The sequence below is a fragment of the Pelobates fuscus genome, chromosome 1 (genome assembly GCF_036172605.1).
Source record: "Pelobates fuscus isolate aPelFus1 chromosome 1, aPelFus1.pri, whole genome shotgun sequence".
NCBI lineage: Eukaryota > Metazoa > Chordata > Amphibia > Anura > Pelobatidae > Pelobates > Pelobates fuscus.
Window position 1 is genome coordinate 327,900,690 of NC_086317.1, and position 18,732 is coordinate 327,919,421.

Genomic DNA, 18,732 nt, shown 5'->3' on the forward strand with positions numbered 1-18,732 from the left:
ACTCTGCATACACGGACACAACACACACTCTGCATACACTGACACAACACACTCTGCATACACTGACACAACACACACTGCATACACTAACACACACACTGCATACACTAACACACACACTGCATACACTAACACAACACACACACTGCATAAACTAACAACGCACACACTGCATACACTAACACAATACACTCTGCATACACTGACACAACACACACTGCATACACTAATACAACACACACTGCATTCACTAATACAACATGCACTCTGCATACACTAATACAACATGCACTCTGCATACACTACACACTAACACACTCACTGCATCCACTATACCGATACACACTCTGCATTCACTACACTAACACACACTCTGCATCCGCTACACACTAACACACTCTCTGCATTCACTACACATTAACACTCTGCATTCATTACACTAACACACACGGCATCCGCTACACACTAACACACTCTCTGCATTCACTACACTAACACACTCTCTGCATTCACTACACATTAACACACACTCTGCATTCACTACAAATTTACACACACACTACATTCATTACACTGACACACTCTGCATTCACTACACCCAAACACACACTCTGCATTTATTACACACTAACACACACTCTGCATTCACTATACTGACACACACTCTGCATTCACTACACTAACATACACTCTGCATGAACTGTACACACAGCATCCACTACACAAACATCCTGTATTCACAGTACACACACTACATCCACCACAAATTGAAACACTCTGCATTCACTATACACAGACACTGCGTCTAATACACACACTACATCCACTACAGACACTGCATCCACTAAACAAATTTCATCTAGTACATACAAACACTACATCCACTACACAAACACACACTACATCCACTACTCAAAAACACTCTGCGTTCACTATACACACTGCATCCGCTACACAAACACACACTCTGCATTCACTGCACAAACAGTATCTAATACACACAGACATTACATCCATTACACACATTCTAATTCACTGCCATTATACACACCACATTCAGTCCTGCATCATTGTCAGCGGACTAGGTAGGGCGTGGGCGGGCCCGGGAAGCAGGGGGTGGGGGGGTGGCCCAGACCTTGTGCTTTGTCAGGGGCCCCAAAATTTCTGACAGCAGCCCTGTACAGATTCATATGAACATGTGTTTGAAGCTAGCCTGTTAGTCACACATTTTGTGGATTAACAGTCCATCTGGTCCATATGCAGTTTCTCCAACCTCTCATCTCGTTTGTCTTACTTGCACCTTTTACTTTCTTTTAAAACATAGTGTCTATAGTTATATGTTACTGACATTCTCTCGGTTATCATATCACAATTTGACCCAGGGGAGGGGTGGCTGCATTTGGCCTGTGGAGTGACTGCAAAAAAAGTGTCCAATTTGTGACCAAATCAGCAAACTCCACTCTTTTTGTTCATTTTATAATTACATTTTTATACTAATAAGGCAAGACCTATAATATAATAATATAATATTGTTGAGGCGGCATTCCACAATCCTTTCTATACAAGTGGCAATTGCTGCCCGGTCTGACCTTTATCTCAGTGCTCTATTACTTTATTGACATCTACTCTACTTACCCTTACTTATATCTACACTGGGATTTAAACCATTATACAAGTCTCCAAAACACAAAATGTTAGGCATTACTGCAGTGTGTATAACTGTTTTGATTTATTATGTCCTATTATTAATATATACAAAACAAGCACAATGGATGGAGCAATACTAGTCCTATATATATATATATTATTATTACTATTATTATTATTAATACTAGTCCTATATATATATTATATATTATATATATATTATTATTAATATATACTGTACATCATTTGTAATGTTTATGAGCATGATTTCCCTTTACTCCATGTTTTAATCATCCTTTGTACGTGTCAAAACTGAATAAATCACTTTGTCAGAATGATAACATTGCAAAAAATGTAAAAGAAACAAACACATACAGACTAAACACACATAAAAATAACCATACCAACAGAATCCAAAATACACATGAACAAATTATTAATCTGAATATATTCTGAAAAAAAAATGTGGGAATGCAAGTTTGTGTTTTAGTGGTATCTATTTTATATGATAGATTGAGGTAATATTTTGGAGGAAAATAAATAAATAATTTTGCAATCTTAGTTACTAAATGTACTTTTGTTTAGGAACAATGCTAAATTTATTTTACACACACACATATATATATATATATATATATATATATTTATTATTATTATATTATTTATAGAGCGCCGTCAAATTCCGCAGCGCTTTACAATGGGTGGATGAACAAACATGTAGTTGTAACCAGACATGTTTTTATATATATATATATATATATATATATATATATATATATATATATATATATATATATATAACATGTATTTAATATATTATATATAATAAATTTAGCATTGTTCCTAAATAAAAGTACATTTGGTAACTAAGATTGCAAAATTATTTATTATATATATTTATTATATAAAATTGAATCTTCATCCACCGGGAAAATTTCTATTTTTCTTAAGCCGGACTGTTACAAAGGCTCAAACATGCTGCCTAATGGATGCTTCTTCCTGCTCCAAACCAACAGGGACCTTGTTAAAAATGGCCTTAACAGTGATTTTTTTTGTGTAATGATTTTAATCTGTAATCGTATCAAAGCATTACTCTACTTACAATAAATCTCACACCATTTTCTTTTCTAAAACACAATTTTGTTTCTTACTTCCTTTGAGTATACATACAGAGGCAATGACAATAGAAGATAAATAGAAAAAGCTAAAAAATCCCATAAATATACTAGGAAGGGATGTTGGAAATGCATAGGTTTAACCCCATCAAAAAGGTCTTTGACATTTGTTCCAGCTGCTGTCACAAATGAAAATGTAATGTTCTCCACTGATCTGTTTCTATCATTTATAATATATAACAAGGTATAAATGACAGCATGCTATTTCCCAATATACTAGAACTCTTTCTGTTTATATTATCTTTCATTAAAATACTAAAGTTTTCAGTATAAAGAAAGTAAAATGGTAATCTGATCATTTGAAAATATGTTTTGGTTGTAAAATATTGTATAAATCTTAAATTTTAAAGAAAGGTTGCAGATAAAATTGTACATATTCATAAGTCTTTGATATGTATAGAAATTGTTGTACTGTGTAGGGATATTTTGCCACTGCAAGATACAGTGAAAAAAGGCTCACAGGAAGAACGCAAATATCGTAAATGTAGACTGACCCAGCCACAATGTTTATCAGCATGCTTACTACTAAAAGTAAATAAAATCACAGTTGTTGTGTGCTTGCCTGGTATTTTTTTTTTTATTATTGTAAAATAAATTTGTATTATTATTTTTTATTTATAGACACAGATACAATGATGACATTTATAGATGATTGTTAAAGTTTTTGAGTTAATTTTTGTCATTTTTCAATTGTTATTGAAGTTATTTTAACATAAGAATGATCACCAAAAAGCAGTAAAATTGAAATAACAAGTTGCATCACATCACATTATATTTTATAACAATACCCAATGGCAAAGTATCTTTTTTTCTGGTGCATTTTCTGCCAACTACTTACAAAAGCCCACATTCTTCAAATTATTAACCAAAAGACTACTTACTTGCAAAATATATTCAGTGAAATGAGAGCCGTATTTAAAAATTACAAAGACGGTTAATGAGTCCGTAGTAGTGTATTAGGAAAATGTTGATATTATTTGATAAATTATGATGTTTATATTATTATGCTTATTAGTTGGCGTGGTCTTTGTCTTACTATTCAAAAGTTTTCTAGAAGAACAGCAATATGCCTTGAAGACAAAATGTAATAGGATTACTATGAGGTATTTACGTAGATAAGACATGGGAAGCTGAGTGACCTTGACAAAGCAATTTTCGTCTCCCAGAGAATAAAGTTATACAAAAGAAATGATATTGCATTCAAGATAGTATTGTGAAATTAATGAATTCTTCTTTTTGAAACAATTACTTTTCATTATTCGGTCTTCTTCTATTGTACTTGATGTATGTGTGGTTTGAAAAAGACCATAACTGACTTTCAGTACATTATTGTCACAGCAATCACAGTATAGTGATCAAATATATATATATATATTATTTTTTTTTAAATAAAATTTGCTCCAACTCTGGTCTGGTCACCTAAAAGACAAATTTATTTCTCCAACATCCCCATATCCAGATTATACCGAAAGCTTTGAAGATTTCCATCTAATAGTTAGGAAGGGGCATGTAAGGAGCACATTTCACATTTCAAATCTTTACAAAATGAAATAGCAGTTTGCAATGTCTTATATAGTATTGAATTTTGATGTTAACCAAAGCATTGTACTTATCGGATGAAGACATAAAACCAAAATACAGACAGCATTTTAGAAATCTGCATTCCAAAATATAACACCAGGTTTTTGCAAAATATTCACAAACAGAATATTTAAAAATGTTCTTCATCTATTTTGCAATATATTGTATCTCTTGCTCCTTTCTAATTTTTTCAATATGCTCCAAACCCTGTTTAAAATGTTGAAAGATAAGGTATATCATATAATTTAAAACCATTGATTTAGTCATCAACATTTATTATACTGAAAGGTGTATTAAGGGCTTAAGAATACACCAGACCATGAAAACTGCTTTCTATCAAAATGCAACAGATTTGATAAAAACATGCCCAAAACTGTTTACCGATTACCATTAATGATACAAGCTTATACCTATCACCTGAAATTACTCTTGTGAAATGTCACATATATTGACATACAGCTAATAATATCTTCTGTCCTAATTAGTGAATTTACTGAGTAATTAATAGGCAATATTAAAAACATCTTCTGAGAGAATGTGGTGATTTTTTATTGTGAATGTTTTGTTTTTATTTGGTCATCATATTATTTTTACATCCATTAATCAGAATAAAATATGAATAGCCACTTAATCTAGAATTAGTTTGTATCATACTAAAAGGATAAATTGCAAAGATATGTAGGACCTGTTGAGGTTTCCATTAAAGAATGCCTGTTATTGCCATTTAACGTATACATTTTTGAGAAAGTGAAAAATAATTTCTATACATTTTACATAGTCTAGGTTTGTAGAAGAGTACGTCCATCTAGTTCAACACTGAAACCTATTCTTTTAAGCAGTTGATTCAAAAGAAGCAAAAAGAAAGCCATTTCCAAATATGCCACAAAAAATGGAAACAAATCCTTCTTTACTCCATAATAGCAATCAGATTTCTCATTGGATCAACAACCTGTTCAATTATATCCTTGAATATTCTGTTATTGCAAAAAAAAAAAAGTATCCAAGCCTTTTTAAAGCCTTTAAAAAAAAAAAAATACATCTATAGAATCTGAATAGACAATCTCTTTTAGCAAGAAAATCCATATCTTTATTGTTCTTATTGTAAAGCACATTTCCCTCTGCTCTAAGTGAAACACCTCTCTATCCAGTCTCAATGGGTGGCCTCTTGTCTGTTGTATATTCCTACTAATGAACAGGTTAGCCTTTCTTTATAACTAATGTTTTTCATCCCCCTTACTAATTTTGTTTTGAATATGTTTATTAGAGTCGCAGAAAAGCGTAGGCAGACATCTTACGAATTGGCAAATGTAACACATGGTTGCCTGCGCAGAGGCATATAAGTCAGAGTAAACATGCAGTAAAGTAAATCTGATGCACCTAGGCTTTGCGAGATTCAATAATACATGGGCATTCGACAGGTATATTAATGCTCCATATAGGCTTTTTAGTGATTCGAACAATACCTATGTCTAACTACGCGCACGATGGCGCTTTTAGCATGGGTAGCCTTATGCGAGATAAGCTCACGCGGTTAGAATGGGATATAGTTATCAGGCAGTGTATGGCAGCGATAAATCTGAGCTATTGGCCTTTTAACAGCGCCTAATAAGGTCCGGGCACGTAGGTCTGTATCATATCACATGTTTGGTTCTGCCCTGGCTATGCCTCTTTAAACTCATTAAACCAAAATAAACTAGAAAATAAATTAAATAAAAGTATGCCTTAATATGCATCCGAAAGTTTTTGTATAGCAAATATCAACTATATGCTCTCTATATAAGCTCAGATAACCACTTAAACGTGTGATACGGTAATCGCATATAACAGAAGCATTATAGTAGTCTGGCATCTTGAGGCATCAATAAATCTCATCTATTAACATTTTTGCAGCTGCTAGGTAATGACAATGTAGGCATGCCATGAAATGAGTGTGCAATCATTTATGAAGTTACGGAAGAAGTGTACATGCTTAACTGGGCAATCTTACGTTCCCTGAATACTTGAATGACCTGCATATTTATGCTAACTGCGTAAAAAGTAAATGCAAGCGTGGAAATAATAGAAAAAAAAAATGTGAACTATAGAACGGCAGGGTGGCCTTTCCAGACCATTTTGCCGTCTGGGGGGAGTCTCCCATGGCACTGCTGCCACACTGTCCCTGGGTTGCCAGTCCTCCATCCTTCTTCCCCATGCAGGTCTCCGCTCACCGGTCGGACTTCCGCAGTGCTGTGGGCACTCAGGAGCATGAGCCATCCGTTGGACCCCACCACAAAAGTCCTCAGGTCGTCTGCTCCCTGCACCTCCCAGCTCCACGTGGGTCTCCCGAAGTGTGCACTCCTGCGTCTCGCCCGGTGTTGGCCACATGTTTGGAGCCGGTGCCCCACCCCCACGACCACCGGTCCGTCGAGGGGGTGGCACAGTCCCGCCCCACCGGGCTCACGGCATCGGGGACAGGGCTCTCCGGGGACCTCCCAGACCCAGAAGCCCGGGTGCTCACTTCTCCGGCGGTCAGGGACACAGCACGGGGGATCCGTCCAGCGCTCAGTTCTGCCAGGGGCCGTGTGAGCTGCCCATGTCAGTCCCCCTCGGTGCCTCCCCGTCTGAAACAAAATCATCGGACGGGCTCCATTCTGGTAGCCTTTGCCCGTTCAGGTGGTCGGCTCGGACCCCGCGCGGTATCTTCCGCCCGGGGTGCGCCACCGCCATGTGGCCGGGTCTGTCCCCCCTCCGGCCGGGTGGGGGGGGAGCGGGGCCGGACCGTCCCTCGTAACGGTGTAGTCTTCCATGCAGTTACATCTGACATACCGCTGTCTCTTGGCTGCCGGTCAGTGATCTGTGTGTCGTTGGGGGCCACCAGTGTCAATGCTTGTGTTGGCGAGTAGGCCCGCTTTTGTATTTGCGGTGTTCCCGACTCGGTACCCGACCCTGTTTGGGATCTCCATGGAGCTTGGGTGCTGCTTGTTAAATATGTGTCAGTCATTTCTGCATTGGGTCCGTCTATATGCTGAGTTTTAGCAGTTTTTCCAGGCTCAGGCCCAGAGACATAGTGTTCTGCTGCCTCTCAACTCGGCGGCCCGGCTCCCCCCCCCCTTACTAATTTTGTAGGTCATTGTGGCACTTTTTCTAGTTCCCAATATCATTCTTTAAAGCTGGTGCCAAAAATTGTATCACACACAGTATTCAAGGTTACCATTAATTATATATTCAAGGTTACCATTAATTTATAAAGAGGCAAAATAATATTTTGATCACATGAATGAATACCCCATTTTATATATTAAAGCACATTACTATCTTGTGTGGCCATTGACCATTGGAGTAACTAAATAGTCTCCATTTGTTTAAATATAAATAGGGATTTGGGAAAGAGTGCAGGTAACTTTTTTTCTTTGGTTTTTATTGTATGTATTGGGGTTGATGTGTACTATGGTCGTTGCTGCTGCCCAAGAGTAGTGGGAGGTTAAGCACAGGACTTATTTTTTTGTATTTGTATTTGCTTGTACAATGCTGCCGCCCATCCCATTTGTTCTCTTTTAAGGGTTAATAAGCATGTAGGGGTGTATAAAAAAATACCCCTCTCTGTCTCAGATATATCTTTGCCAGAAGCTCAAGGAAGCAAGGTGAATGGTTAGTGTAGGACCCACCTGAGAGGTTTGCCTTGACGTAGCAGGTGGGCATTCCCTCCAATGACATAGAAACATAGAATGTGACGGCAGATAAGAACCATTCGGCCCATCTAGTCTGCCCAATTTTCTAAATACTTTCATTAGTCTCTGGCCTTAACTCATAGTAAGGATAGCCTTATGCCTATCCCACACATGCTTAAACTTCTTTACTGTGTTAACCTCTACCAGGGGAGGGCTGGCAGCCTTAGGCCTGGGGGGCAAAACCAGTCAAGTGGCCCATTGCGCCACCAAATCAGTTCACCATCCATGCCCACCTTTTCCTGGTTTTATAACGGATATTGATGTTATGCTAATCAGTAGCTCTTTGCCATACCCACTCCTTCACGGCTCTGACTTTCAATGTTGTCAGAGCACAGTGAGCCTGTGCTCTGACTCACTAACTGAGCGCTGGAACCACAAGGGAGAGGATATGATCTGACTGCACCTACTGCTGGTGCGCACCAGTGGACCACCAGCGAATCGTTTAAACTAAATATGCTGGTGTACCCAACTTGTGAGCTGTGTTGGCCGCCAGGTGCCTCTGTTGTCATGGCACCCTGCGTGACCGTACAGCTTGCCCACCCCAACGGCTGGCCCTGCTGACACACACTGACGTTACTACTTAGACATCCCTCAATATTAATACAGACATCAGAGTAAACACCAATAAACTGTGGAAACAGAGCTGATCCCCCCAAATTTATAAAGGTTTGCTTAGAGGATTTATTGTAAGATTAAATCATGCCTCCTCCTCTCTCTCCCCCATGCGCTGCTCTGTAGGCTGGGAGGAAGTGAAGAGTAATCACAGTCTCCCAGCACAACACGACCTGTGGCTGCATGGGGAACAGCTGTTTAATGTAATGCTTGCAGGACGGCCAGCCGCCGCAGAACCTCTTTGTTTCCGTCTCTGCAAAGGGCTCCAGGCACTGCTTGTTGTGAGTGTGAGCCACTGTAAATTAGGGGCAGAGGGCAGAGGGCACTTGCACTACGGTCAAGATGGGTCTGGGCAGGAGGAGAGTGCAGTGCAATCAGTGAACTCCCCTCCTGTGGGTCACCAGTAGACTGGTGCACCTGCCCAGCATCCGAGCCGGTGCAAGGATTTTTGCTGCCCTAGACAAAATATAAATTTGCCGCCCCCCCATGTGACATCACAATGCCCCACCCATATGATCTGCCATATGAACTAACGCCAGTGCTGCACACAGTGTGTGTTTACATTAAAAAGCCTGCAGGGACCAGCTATAGACACCACAACCACTTCATTAAGCTATAGTGTCCCTTTAATGTGAGGTAAATTATAGATTAGTGTCACTAATAATATACTAGATTGCCTACTTACAATTAGAAGAGGATGATGATGAGCTGCAGTTTGGCTCCACTGGTCTGGTGTAGAACAGGATCTCTGGAGGCTGTTTGCAACTGTGGTCACAAAATTCAATGTTCTGGGAGAATTAGAAGCAGCTCCATTTTTTGGGGGCCTCTTACACAGCTCAAGGTCTGGGCCCCAGGGCCTGACGGTGGGTATGCCCATAAGGCCCACTCATAAGTCCACTTACATGTTCCACCCACCCATGAGTTCGCTCACAGGGAGTGGAGTGTGTAGGGGATGTGTTATGAGTTATTGTAGAGGATCTAATATGTGTGCTTATGGTATGTAGTTTATAGGGATGCCAGTTTGTGCATACACTACCCTCTCAGTAAAGTAATACTTCCTGATATTATTTTTAAACCTTTGTCCCTCTAATTTAAGACTATGTCCTCTTGTTGTGGTAGTTTTTCTTCTTTTAAATATAGTCTCCTCCTTTACTGTATTGATTCCCTTTATGTATTTAAATGTTTCTATCATATCCCCCCTGTCTCGTCTTTCCTCCAAGCTATACATGTTAAGATCCTTTAACCTTTCCTGGTAAGTTTTATCCTGCAATCCATGAACCAGTTTAGTAGCCCTTCTTTGAACTCTCTCTAAGGTATCAATATCCTTCTGAAGATATGGTCTCCAGTACTGTGTACAGTACTCCAAGTGAGGTCTCACCAGTGTTCTGTACAATGGCATGAGCACTTCCCTCTTTCTACTGCTAATGCCTCTCCCTATACAACCAAGCATTGGACCATTGGAGTAACTAAATAACCTCCATTTGGGAAAGAGCACAGGTAACTTTTTTTTTCTTGTGTTTTTTACTGTATGTATTGGGGCTGATGTGTACTATGGTTGTTGCTGCCGCCAAAGAGTAGTGGGAGTTTGAGCGCAGGACTTTTAATTTTTTTTTTTTTAATATAGTGCCAATAAATTTCACAGCGCTTTACAGTGGGTGGACTAACAAACATGTAATTGTAACCAGGTAAGTTGGACGCACAGGAACAGAGAGGTTGAGGGCCCTGCTCAATGAGCTTACATGCTAGAGGGAGGTATAGTGACACAAAGGTTAAGGATAGTATTATAGAAGTAATGACAGTTCCAGAAGAGGAATAAGTTGGGAGCTATTAACAGTTTAAAGGACCACTATAGTGCCAGGAAAACAAACTAGTTTTCGTGGCACTATAGTATTAATAGGTCCCCACCACCTTCATGGCCCCCCTCCCGCCGGGCTGAAGGGGGAGGGAGGGGTTAATCCCTTACCTTTCTCCAGCGCTGGTCTCCCTCGGCGCTGGGGACTATCCTCCTTCGGACGTCACCGCGCGCAAATTCAGTCAGTCCATAGGAAAGCATTCCCAATGCTTTCATATGGACGCTGGCATCTTCTCACTGTGAAAATCAGACAATCAATAAGACAGCCACTAGAGGTTGGATTAACCCATAGGTAAACATAGCAGTTTCTCTGAAACTGCTATGTTTACAGCAGGCAGGGTTAAACCTAGAGGGACCTGGCACCCAGACCACTTCATTAAGCTGAAGTGGTCTGGGTGCCTATAGTGGTTCTTTAATGGATACGCTTCTATAAATAAGTGAGTTTTTTAAAAGATTTTTTGAAGGAGTGGAGACTGGGTGAGTGTCTAACTCTTGACTCTTGACCTCGCTCCTGTGCTGCTAGCCCTGACCATCGGACCACCTGATACCGCTTATTGCCTTCTACTATTAAAACAGCATGTCAATAATTCCATTAAAGAGCAGGAAACAACTAGTGTCTGGAAGACACTAGAGGTGGTCTTAACTCTGCAATGTAAACATTGCAATATCTCAGAAACTGTAATATTTTATGTTGCAGGGTTAAACAGAGAGGGGCACTGCAGCCAGACCACTTCAATGCGATGAAGTCTGGGTGCCTTAACTTCTGTTTCAATTTGGTGCTGAAAGGAATCATGTCAATCTGGCCACACCAAAATTCTTGTGGTGCCGTAATGCAGTCATACTTTCCCCAGTGCTCAAAGCTAGATCGTAGGAGGTGAATCCCCCCACCCCATTCTTTACCTTGAACAAAACTGTAAAATCGTAATCAATAGCTTCCAGACTCCATCATTATATTAAAATGAAGGGTTATGGTCCTAAGCATGTTCATTTAAAGCATTAGAAATGCATTCTTTATTAAATTCACGGAGTGAACTATTTTTTTTTTCTCTTAAAATTGTTAATTAATTTTACTTAATCTTACCTGTTTTGATCACTTTGATTTTGGAGGTAGAAGTTGGCATTGTTTACTAAAAAGCTAAACAAACGACAATACAGTGACTTTGCTAGTAGGTCCCGGCAAAACTCGGCTGTCTCCATTGTGTGCCTGCGAGTTAACATATCTCCTAGAAAATAACATATGGATAAAGTAATCAAATAATTTATTTGCTCTGATTTGTTTTTATATAGTTTCTTGTAAGTCTCCGGCACTGGTTCAATTCACATTATGTAATTTATTAAGTATCTGAACTTGGAAAGAAAACGTGTTTGATACTTAGCATGAGGTAATACTTTACTTGCTAGCAACTATTATTGTTTTGATCTGGGTCAAATTTGTAATAATTAGCAATGGATATATATAATCATTTAGTGTATAACCTTATATATTTTAATATACGTTACGTTTTAACCCATATTCCCGTTTGTCATCATTCACTAAGAAACGAGTTTTACTTGTTTCCTTCTAATTAGTAACATAGGGGTTAACCCTCTCTCACGTTTCTTAGCTATCATTGTATTAGCTAATTCTAGTATCTGAAGATATTTCTAAAATGCGTTTGCTCTTTGCTGTCAATTTCTCTTCTGCAGGTTTAGCAATCGTTACTTACCTTTAAAGTACTGAACATCTGTTGTTAGTGCAGTGGAAAGCTCATCTGCTGACACCTGCAGCATTCCAGCAACTAAAATAAGACCACAAAAGGTCAAAGAAAGATAGAATCTGTACAGGTGGAAAATACTATATATAAACATTATCTAAATGGACATTCCAGGCACTCTATTTATTAGTATGATAAATGAAGAGATTCTTGGAATGAGTGTCCAAGATTTTTTAGATACTTAACCCCTTAAGGACCAAACTTCTGGAATAAAAGGGAATCATGACGTGTCACACACGTCATGTGTCCTTAAGGGGTTAAAGGAATACGTAAAGGAACACTATTGTGTCAGGAATTCAAATATGTATTCTTGACACTATAGTTCTAAAAACACATTTTAGGTCCCCGGCTCCCCCGGTCTCCAATAAAAAGTTATTTTACTCACCTTTATTCATGCGCCAATTTCATTGCGGGAGGCTCCGTCCTGCTCCAACTTCTTGACTGAGATGATCAAATTTGATTATCTGAGCCAATATAATACTTTCCTATAGGAAAGCATCAAGAGGCTATTGTGCATGCCCTGCACCAATCATCATCTCCTCATAGAAATGCCCTGGACCAATGCAAACCTTTGGGGGGACATTCAGCATCTCCATGTAACACTGACCCAGGAAGCACCTCTAATGGCTGTCTGAGTGTCTGCCACTAGAGGTGTTCCTAGACTGTAAAGTAATCACTACTTTTTCTCTGAAAAGGCAGTGTTTACATTAAAAAGCCTCCACCATCTCATATGAACTGTGGGGAATAAGATGAAGGGTAGGGGCAAGTTTTTGAATAGGATGGTGGATGAAATAAATTGGCACTGTAGGGAATAATATGAAGGATGAGACATTTTGGGGACAAACAATGGGACTATGGAGAACAAGATGTGAGTGGGGGACACTGTTGGGAATTGCATGATTGGTAGGATACATTGGCAAAGAGGGAAATAAGATGGAGGATGCGTGGGCGGAATTCACAGTTGGATTATATTATGGTGAGTGGTTGGAGGATGCTGGGACTGAATGGAATAAGAGGAAGAGTGGGGATTCTGTAGTGAATAAAGTGGATCATGGGCTGGGATAAAATGAAGGATGGAGAAAGCCACTATGGGGAGTAAAATAGACCATGAGTGACGGGTACTGTGGAAAATAAGATAAAGGGGTGCGGTGTGTTAGCAGAGTTGTAAATAAGATAGGGGGTGGTAGGAGGAGCAGACAACACTGTGGCTACATCCACTATCCATCCATCTTACTTCACCACAGTGCCATTTATCTCACTTATCCTTCATCTTTTTTTTAACACTGTGCTAAATCATCCCACCCTCCATCATTTTGCCTAGAATCATGTCACATAAATTGTCTCTTTTATTTTATTTAAAAAATAAATGGAAATGCCCATTTTGCATTTGGTGTAGATCAGGGGTCACGTCCTGGGGAAAAATGTGTGGAAACTCCCCCAAGATCCACCTCCCCCCAAAAAAATCAATTATACGCTCATATGCATATATATAGCTGGGTGAAGGGGTGACAGTGTGTGGGGGCAAAAAGTGATTGAGGATGGTGATATTGTATGGAGGAAGTGTCAGTGTGTGTATGCGGATGATAGAGTGTGTGTGGGGGTGACAGTGTGTGTGTGTGTATGTGGGAGGGATGACAGGGTGTGTGAGGGGGCTGTGACAGGGTTTGTGGGGGAGGCCTGTGAGAGGGTAGGTGGGCTGTGAGAGGGTGGGGGGCTGTGAGAAGGTAGATGGGCTGTGAAAAGGTAGATGGGCTGTGAAAAGGTAGATGGGCTGTAAAAAGGTAGAGAGGTTGTGAGAAGGCAGGGACTGTGATAGGGTAGGGGTCTGTGAGGTGGGTAGGGAGTCTGTAAGTGAGTAGGGGGTCTGTAAGTGGGAAGGAGGGCTGTATGGTGGGTAAGGGGGTTGTGAGTAGGTAGGGGTTCTGTGAGGTAGGTAGGTGTTCTATAAGGTAGGTAGGGGGCTGTGAGCGGGTAGGGGGACTGTGAGTATGTAGGGGGGTTGTGAGTGGGTAGGGGGCTGTGAGGTGGGTAGGAGGTCTGTAAGTGGGTAGGGGGGCTGTGAGTGGGTAGAGGGACTTTAAGTGGGTAGGGGGGTTGTAAGGAGGGTAGGGGGGCTGTGAGTGGGTAGAGGGGCTGTGAGTTGGTAGGGGGGCTGTGAGGTGGTTAGGGGTTTGTAAGGTGGGCAGGGGGCTGTATGGTGGGTAGGGGGACTGTGAGTGGGTAGGGGGGCTCACTGACTCACTGACAGACAGACACACTGACACACACACACACATACATTTTTTTTAATTTTAGTTTAAATACACCCAGACCCTACCTTTGGGAGAGCTTGGTGGATGTTTTTTACCTTGGGTCCAGTGGGGCTGCTAGCCAGGCTGCTGGGCAGGAAGGCAGGAGGGTGGTGAGGGAGTGCTGATTTGTGAGCCCTCCCTGCACAGCTCCCTCGTGCGCCACAGAGTGATGCAGGGAGCTGGAATATGATGTCATACTCCCGCTCCCGCAGCACTCTACGGCGCGCGGTGGGGAGCTGAGCAGGGAGAGCTCACAAATCAGCGCTCACTCGCTGCCCGCTTGGAGTTCAACCGGCCGCCTACCCCGAGGCTAACAAGGCAAATGCCTTGTTTGCTTCATGGGCAAACAAGTCCTGCAGTGTGGACATCCTTGCCATACAGAAATATTAATGAGAACGGCCCATGCGACTGTTTATGGGCATTTCCACATCTGACTTTTAATCAGGTTTGCTCACTAAAGTGAGCATTCTCAGATATTAGAAATAAATTCAAAGTAAAATTCACATTTAAGACCAAAGTTGCTGAACTGAAAGCAAAGGTTAAATGGAGATTTTTTCTAGTTTGGTGATTTTGGCCTTAATGTTAAAATCCACTATGAATTTATTTTGAACTCCTGACAATTCTTCCTTTAGTGAATAATCACGAATAATACTTTTTAAATATTAAAATAAAGTATTAAAATTAATAAATATTAAAGTATTAATTAGCATGGAGACGGTGTTGCATTTACAAATAGAATACAGTTGCAAAAAAAAAGTATGTGAACCCTTTGGAATAATATCGATTTCTGCACAAATTGGTCATAAAATGTGATCTGATCATCATCTAAGTCACAACAATAGACAATCACAGTCTGTTTAAACTAATAACACACAAAGAATGAAATGTTGCCATGTTTTTATTGAACATACCATGTAAACATTCACAGTGCAGGTGGAAAAAGTATGTGAACCCCTAGACTAATGACATCTCCAAGAGCTAATTGGAGTGAGATGTCAGCCAACTGGAGTCCAATCAATGAGATGAGATTGGAGGTGTTGGTTACAGCTGCCCTGCCCTATAAAAAACACACACCAGTTCTGGGTTTGCTTTTCACAAGAAGCATTGCCTGATGTGAAGGATGCCTCGCACAAAAGAGCTCTCAGAAGACCTACGATTAAGAATTGTTGACTTCCTTGCATAAAGCTGGAAAGGGTTATAAAAGTATCTCCAAAAGCCTTGCTGTTCATTAGTCCACGGTAAGACAAATTGTCTATAAATGGAGAAAGTTCAGCACTGCTACTCTCCCTAGGAGTGGCCGTTCTGTAAAGATGACTGCAAGAGCACAGCGCAGACTGCTCAATGAGGTGAAGAAGAATCCTAGAGTGTCAGCTGGCAAAAGTCACTGGCAAATGCTAACATCCCTGTTAGCGAATCTACAATACGTAAAACACTAAACAAGAATGGATTTCATGGGAGGATACCAGAGAGGAAGCCACTGCTGTCCAAACAAAACATTGCTGCATGTTTACAGTTTGCACAAGAGCACCTGGATGTTCCACAGCAGTACTAGCAAAATATTCTGTGGACAGATGAAACCAAAGTTGAGTTGTTTGGAAGAAACACACAACACTATGTGTGGCGAAAAAGAGGCACAGCACACCAACATAAAAAACCTCATACCAACTGTGAAGTATGGAGGTGGGGGCATCATGGTTTGGGGCTGCTTTGCTGCATCAGGGCCTGGACGGATTGCTATCATCGAAGGAAAAATGAATTCCTAAGTTTATCGAGACATTTTGCAGGAGAACTTAAGGCCATCTGTCTACCAGCTGAAGCTTAACAGAAGATGGGTGTTGCAACAGGACAATGACCCAAAGCATAGAAGTAAATCAACAACAGAATGGCTTAAACAGAAGAAAATATGCCTTCTGAAGTGGCCCAGGCAGAGTCCTGACCTCAGCCCGATTGAGATGCCGTGGCATGACCTCAAGAAAGCGATTCACACCAGACATCCCAAGAATATTGCTGAACTGAAACAGTTCTGTAAAGAGGAATGGTCAAGAATTACTCCTGACCGTTGTGCACGTCTGATCTGCAACTACAGGAAACGTTTGGTTGAAGTTATTGCTGCCAAAGGAGGTTCAACCAGTTATTAAATGCAAGGGTTCACATACTTTTTCCACCTGCACTGTGAATGTTTACATGGTGTGTTCAATAAAAACATGGCAACATTTCATTATTTGTGTGTTATTAGTTTAAGCAGACTGTGATTGTCTATTGTTGTGACTTAGATGATGATCAGATCACATTGTATGACCAATTTGTGCAGAAATCCATATAATTCCAAAGGGTTTACATACTTTTTTTTTTGCAACTGTATATGTATTGCTTCATAATGCTAGAGAGAAGTGCAAGTTTTCTTTATTTCAGATAGAATTTGACCCCATGCAATATGTTTGAGTTTATTTAAACATATATAATTTTTTATAAATGTTATATATCTGAACACCATGAAAATTATATCAAAAGGTTACCAAACATGAAATATTAAAAAGTACTATATATATATATATATATATATATATATATATATATATATATATATATATATATATATATATGTATATATATATATACACAACAACAAAAAAATATAACAAAAAGTACATTTTGATTTCTCTTATACACACTGCTTATGCAAGCGTTATGTCTCCACCTATTGGTGAAAAATGAACATAACAATATAGACAAGATTTCATACCCCACTAACCTTGTTCCAGTAGTTGTAGGTCAGACACAAAGGCTGTCTCAGCATCTGTCAAGGCAGTGAATCGAATATCTCCAATGTGCAGAATGGCTGAGAGGATCATAAAGAGGTTCTCTATGGCCTAGGCACAATGCATATGAAAATGTAACAGCATGAGGAGGACATTAATGTACATACGGATGTTTTTAAAGTGAGTTAACAGGGCATGTTCATTAACAGAATATATTATTGTAAAAATGCTACACTATATCAGCATTTACATGCATGGTAAATATCCATGTGCACAACATATCACCTTAACTAAACTTGTAGTTACAAAGAAATAGTACACAACAATACACAAATAATGAAAATTCTAAAGTGATTATTTTAAATTTGGTTAAGGACAATTGTTTACCCATTCATTTAAACTAGTAACATACTGTAAACGTTCCTTATGAAATAATAACATGTGTGATTAAAGAGCTCTTAACCTAGCTCTCATTCTAAATTAAAAAAAAAATAATATAAACGATACATAACACTGTAATGTGCATTAGGAGGAAATAATGCCAATCTCGTCAATCATCCTTGTGGTCTATTATGATGCAGCCAGAACCCTAGATGACATACATTTTTCCATAATACACTCTTTTTCTTCAGTTGTTATCATGTTTATTTCTTCTTTAGTTTTGGATATCCCTAGGGGTCTGTTTAGAAGGTGTTAATCTTTCAAAGAAGAAATATCTCTAACACTTTTATTATAATAATGGCAATACAATTTTAACATTTAACAGTATATTGAGATGAATTAAAAATGAATTGCATATTTCTGACCAATATAGCTTGAACATTTCCACCTCTCATATTTTTTTATCTGGGTTTTTTGGGTCTGATATTCCGTTTTCAATTTGTATCAATTTATAGTACAATGAATGAACATCATTATACCAGTTAAAAGAAATTTCACACAAAAAAACAACAAAGAAAAACAAAAAAACACACATTAAACATAATGTCAATTGCTATACAGGTAGTTCTCACTTAATTATTTTCCTGTTTACCGACTTCTTGCACAAACGACTAGCTCTCCAGCGCTGGGAATCCCCCAAATCTGAGTCTCAGGAATTCCCCCGAAGATGGATTTGAGGGATTCCCCACGCTAGATAGCTGGCCTATGTTCGAGGGAATTTCCTCCAAACATAGATTAAAGGGACTCCCCTGGCTAGTGAGCTAGTCTATGTTGGGGTGAATTTCCAAACTCTAGCCCTAATCCTTATCCTTGGTAAGTTTTACACCAAAAAGTCATATTTTCTAAATCTTATTGGGGTACTAACACTTTCTGGGATTTTATAATATTATGTTTACTTATCCCTCTATTTAAG

General features: G+C 39.5%; 1 protein-coding gene across 1 annotated transcript in view; it reads right to left on the minus strand.

Moving 5' to 3' along the window:
• The window catches only part of MYO16 (myosin XVI), a 312,032-nt gene that overhangs the window by 90,394 nt on the left and 202,906 nt on the right, over nt 1–18,732 (minus strand). The window contains exons 18-20 of the mRNA XM_063459903.1: nt 17,372–17,489; nt 12,281–12,352; nt 11,656–11,797 (exon numbers count right to left, since the gene is read on the minus strand). Of these exons, the coding sequence (XP_063315973.1) occupies nt 11,656–11,797; nt 12,281–12,352; nt 17,372–17,489 (332 nt within the window). The remainder of the gene's footprint in view (nt 1–11,655; nt 11,798–12,280; nt 12,353–17,371; nt 17,490–18,732) is intronic.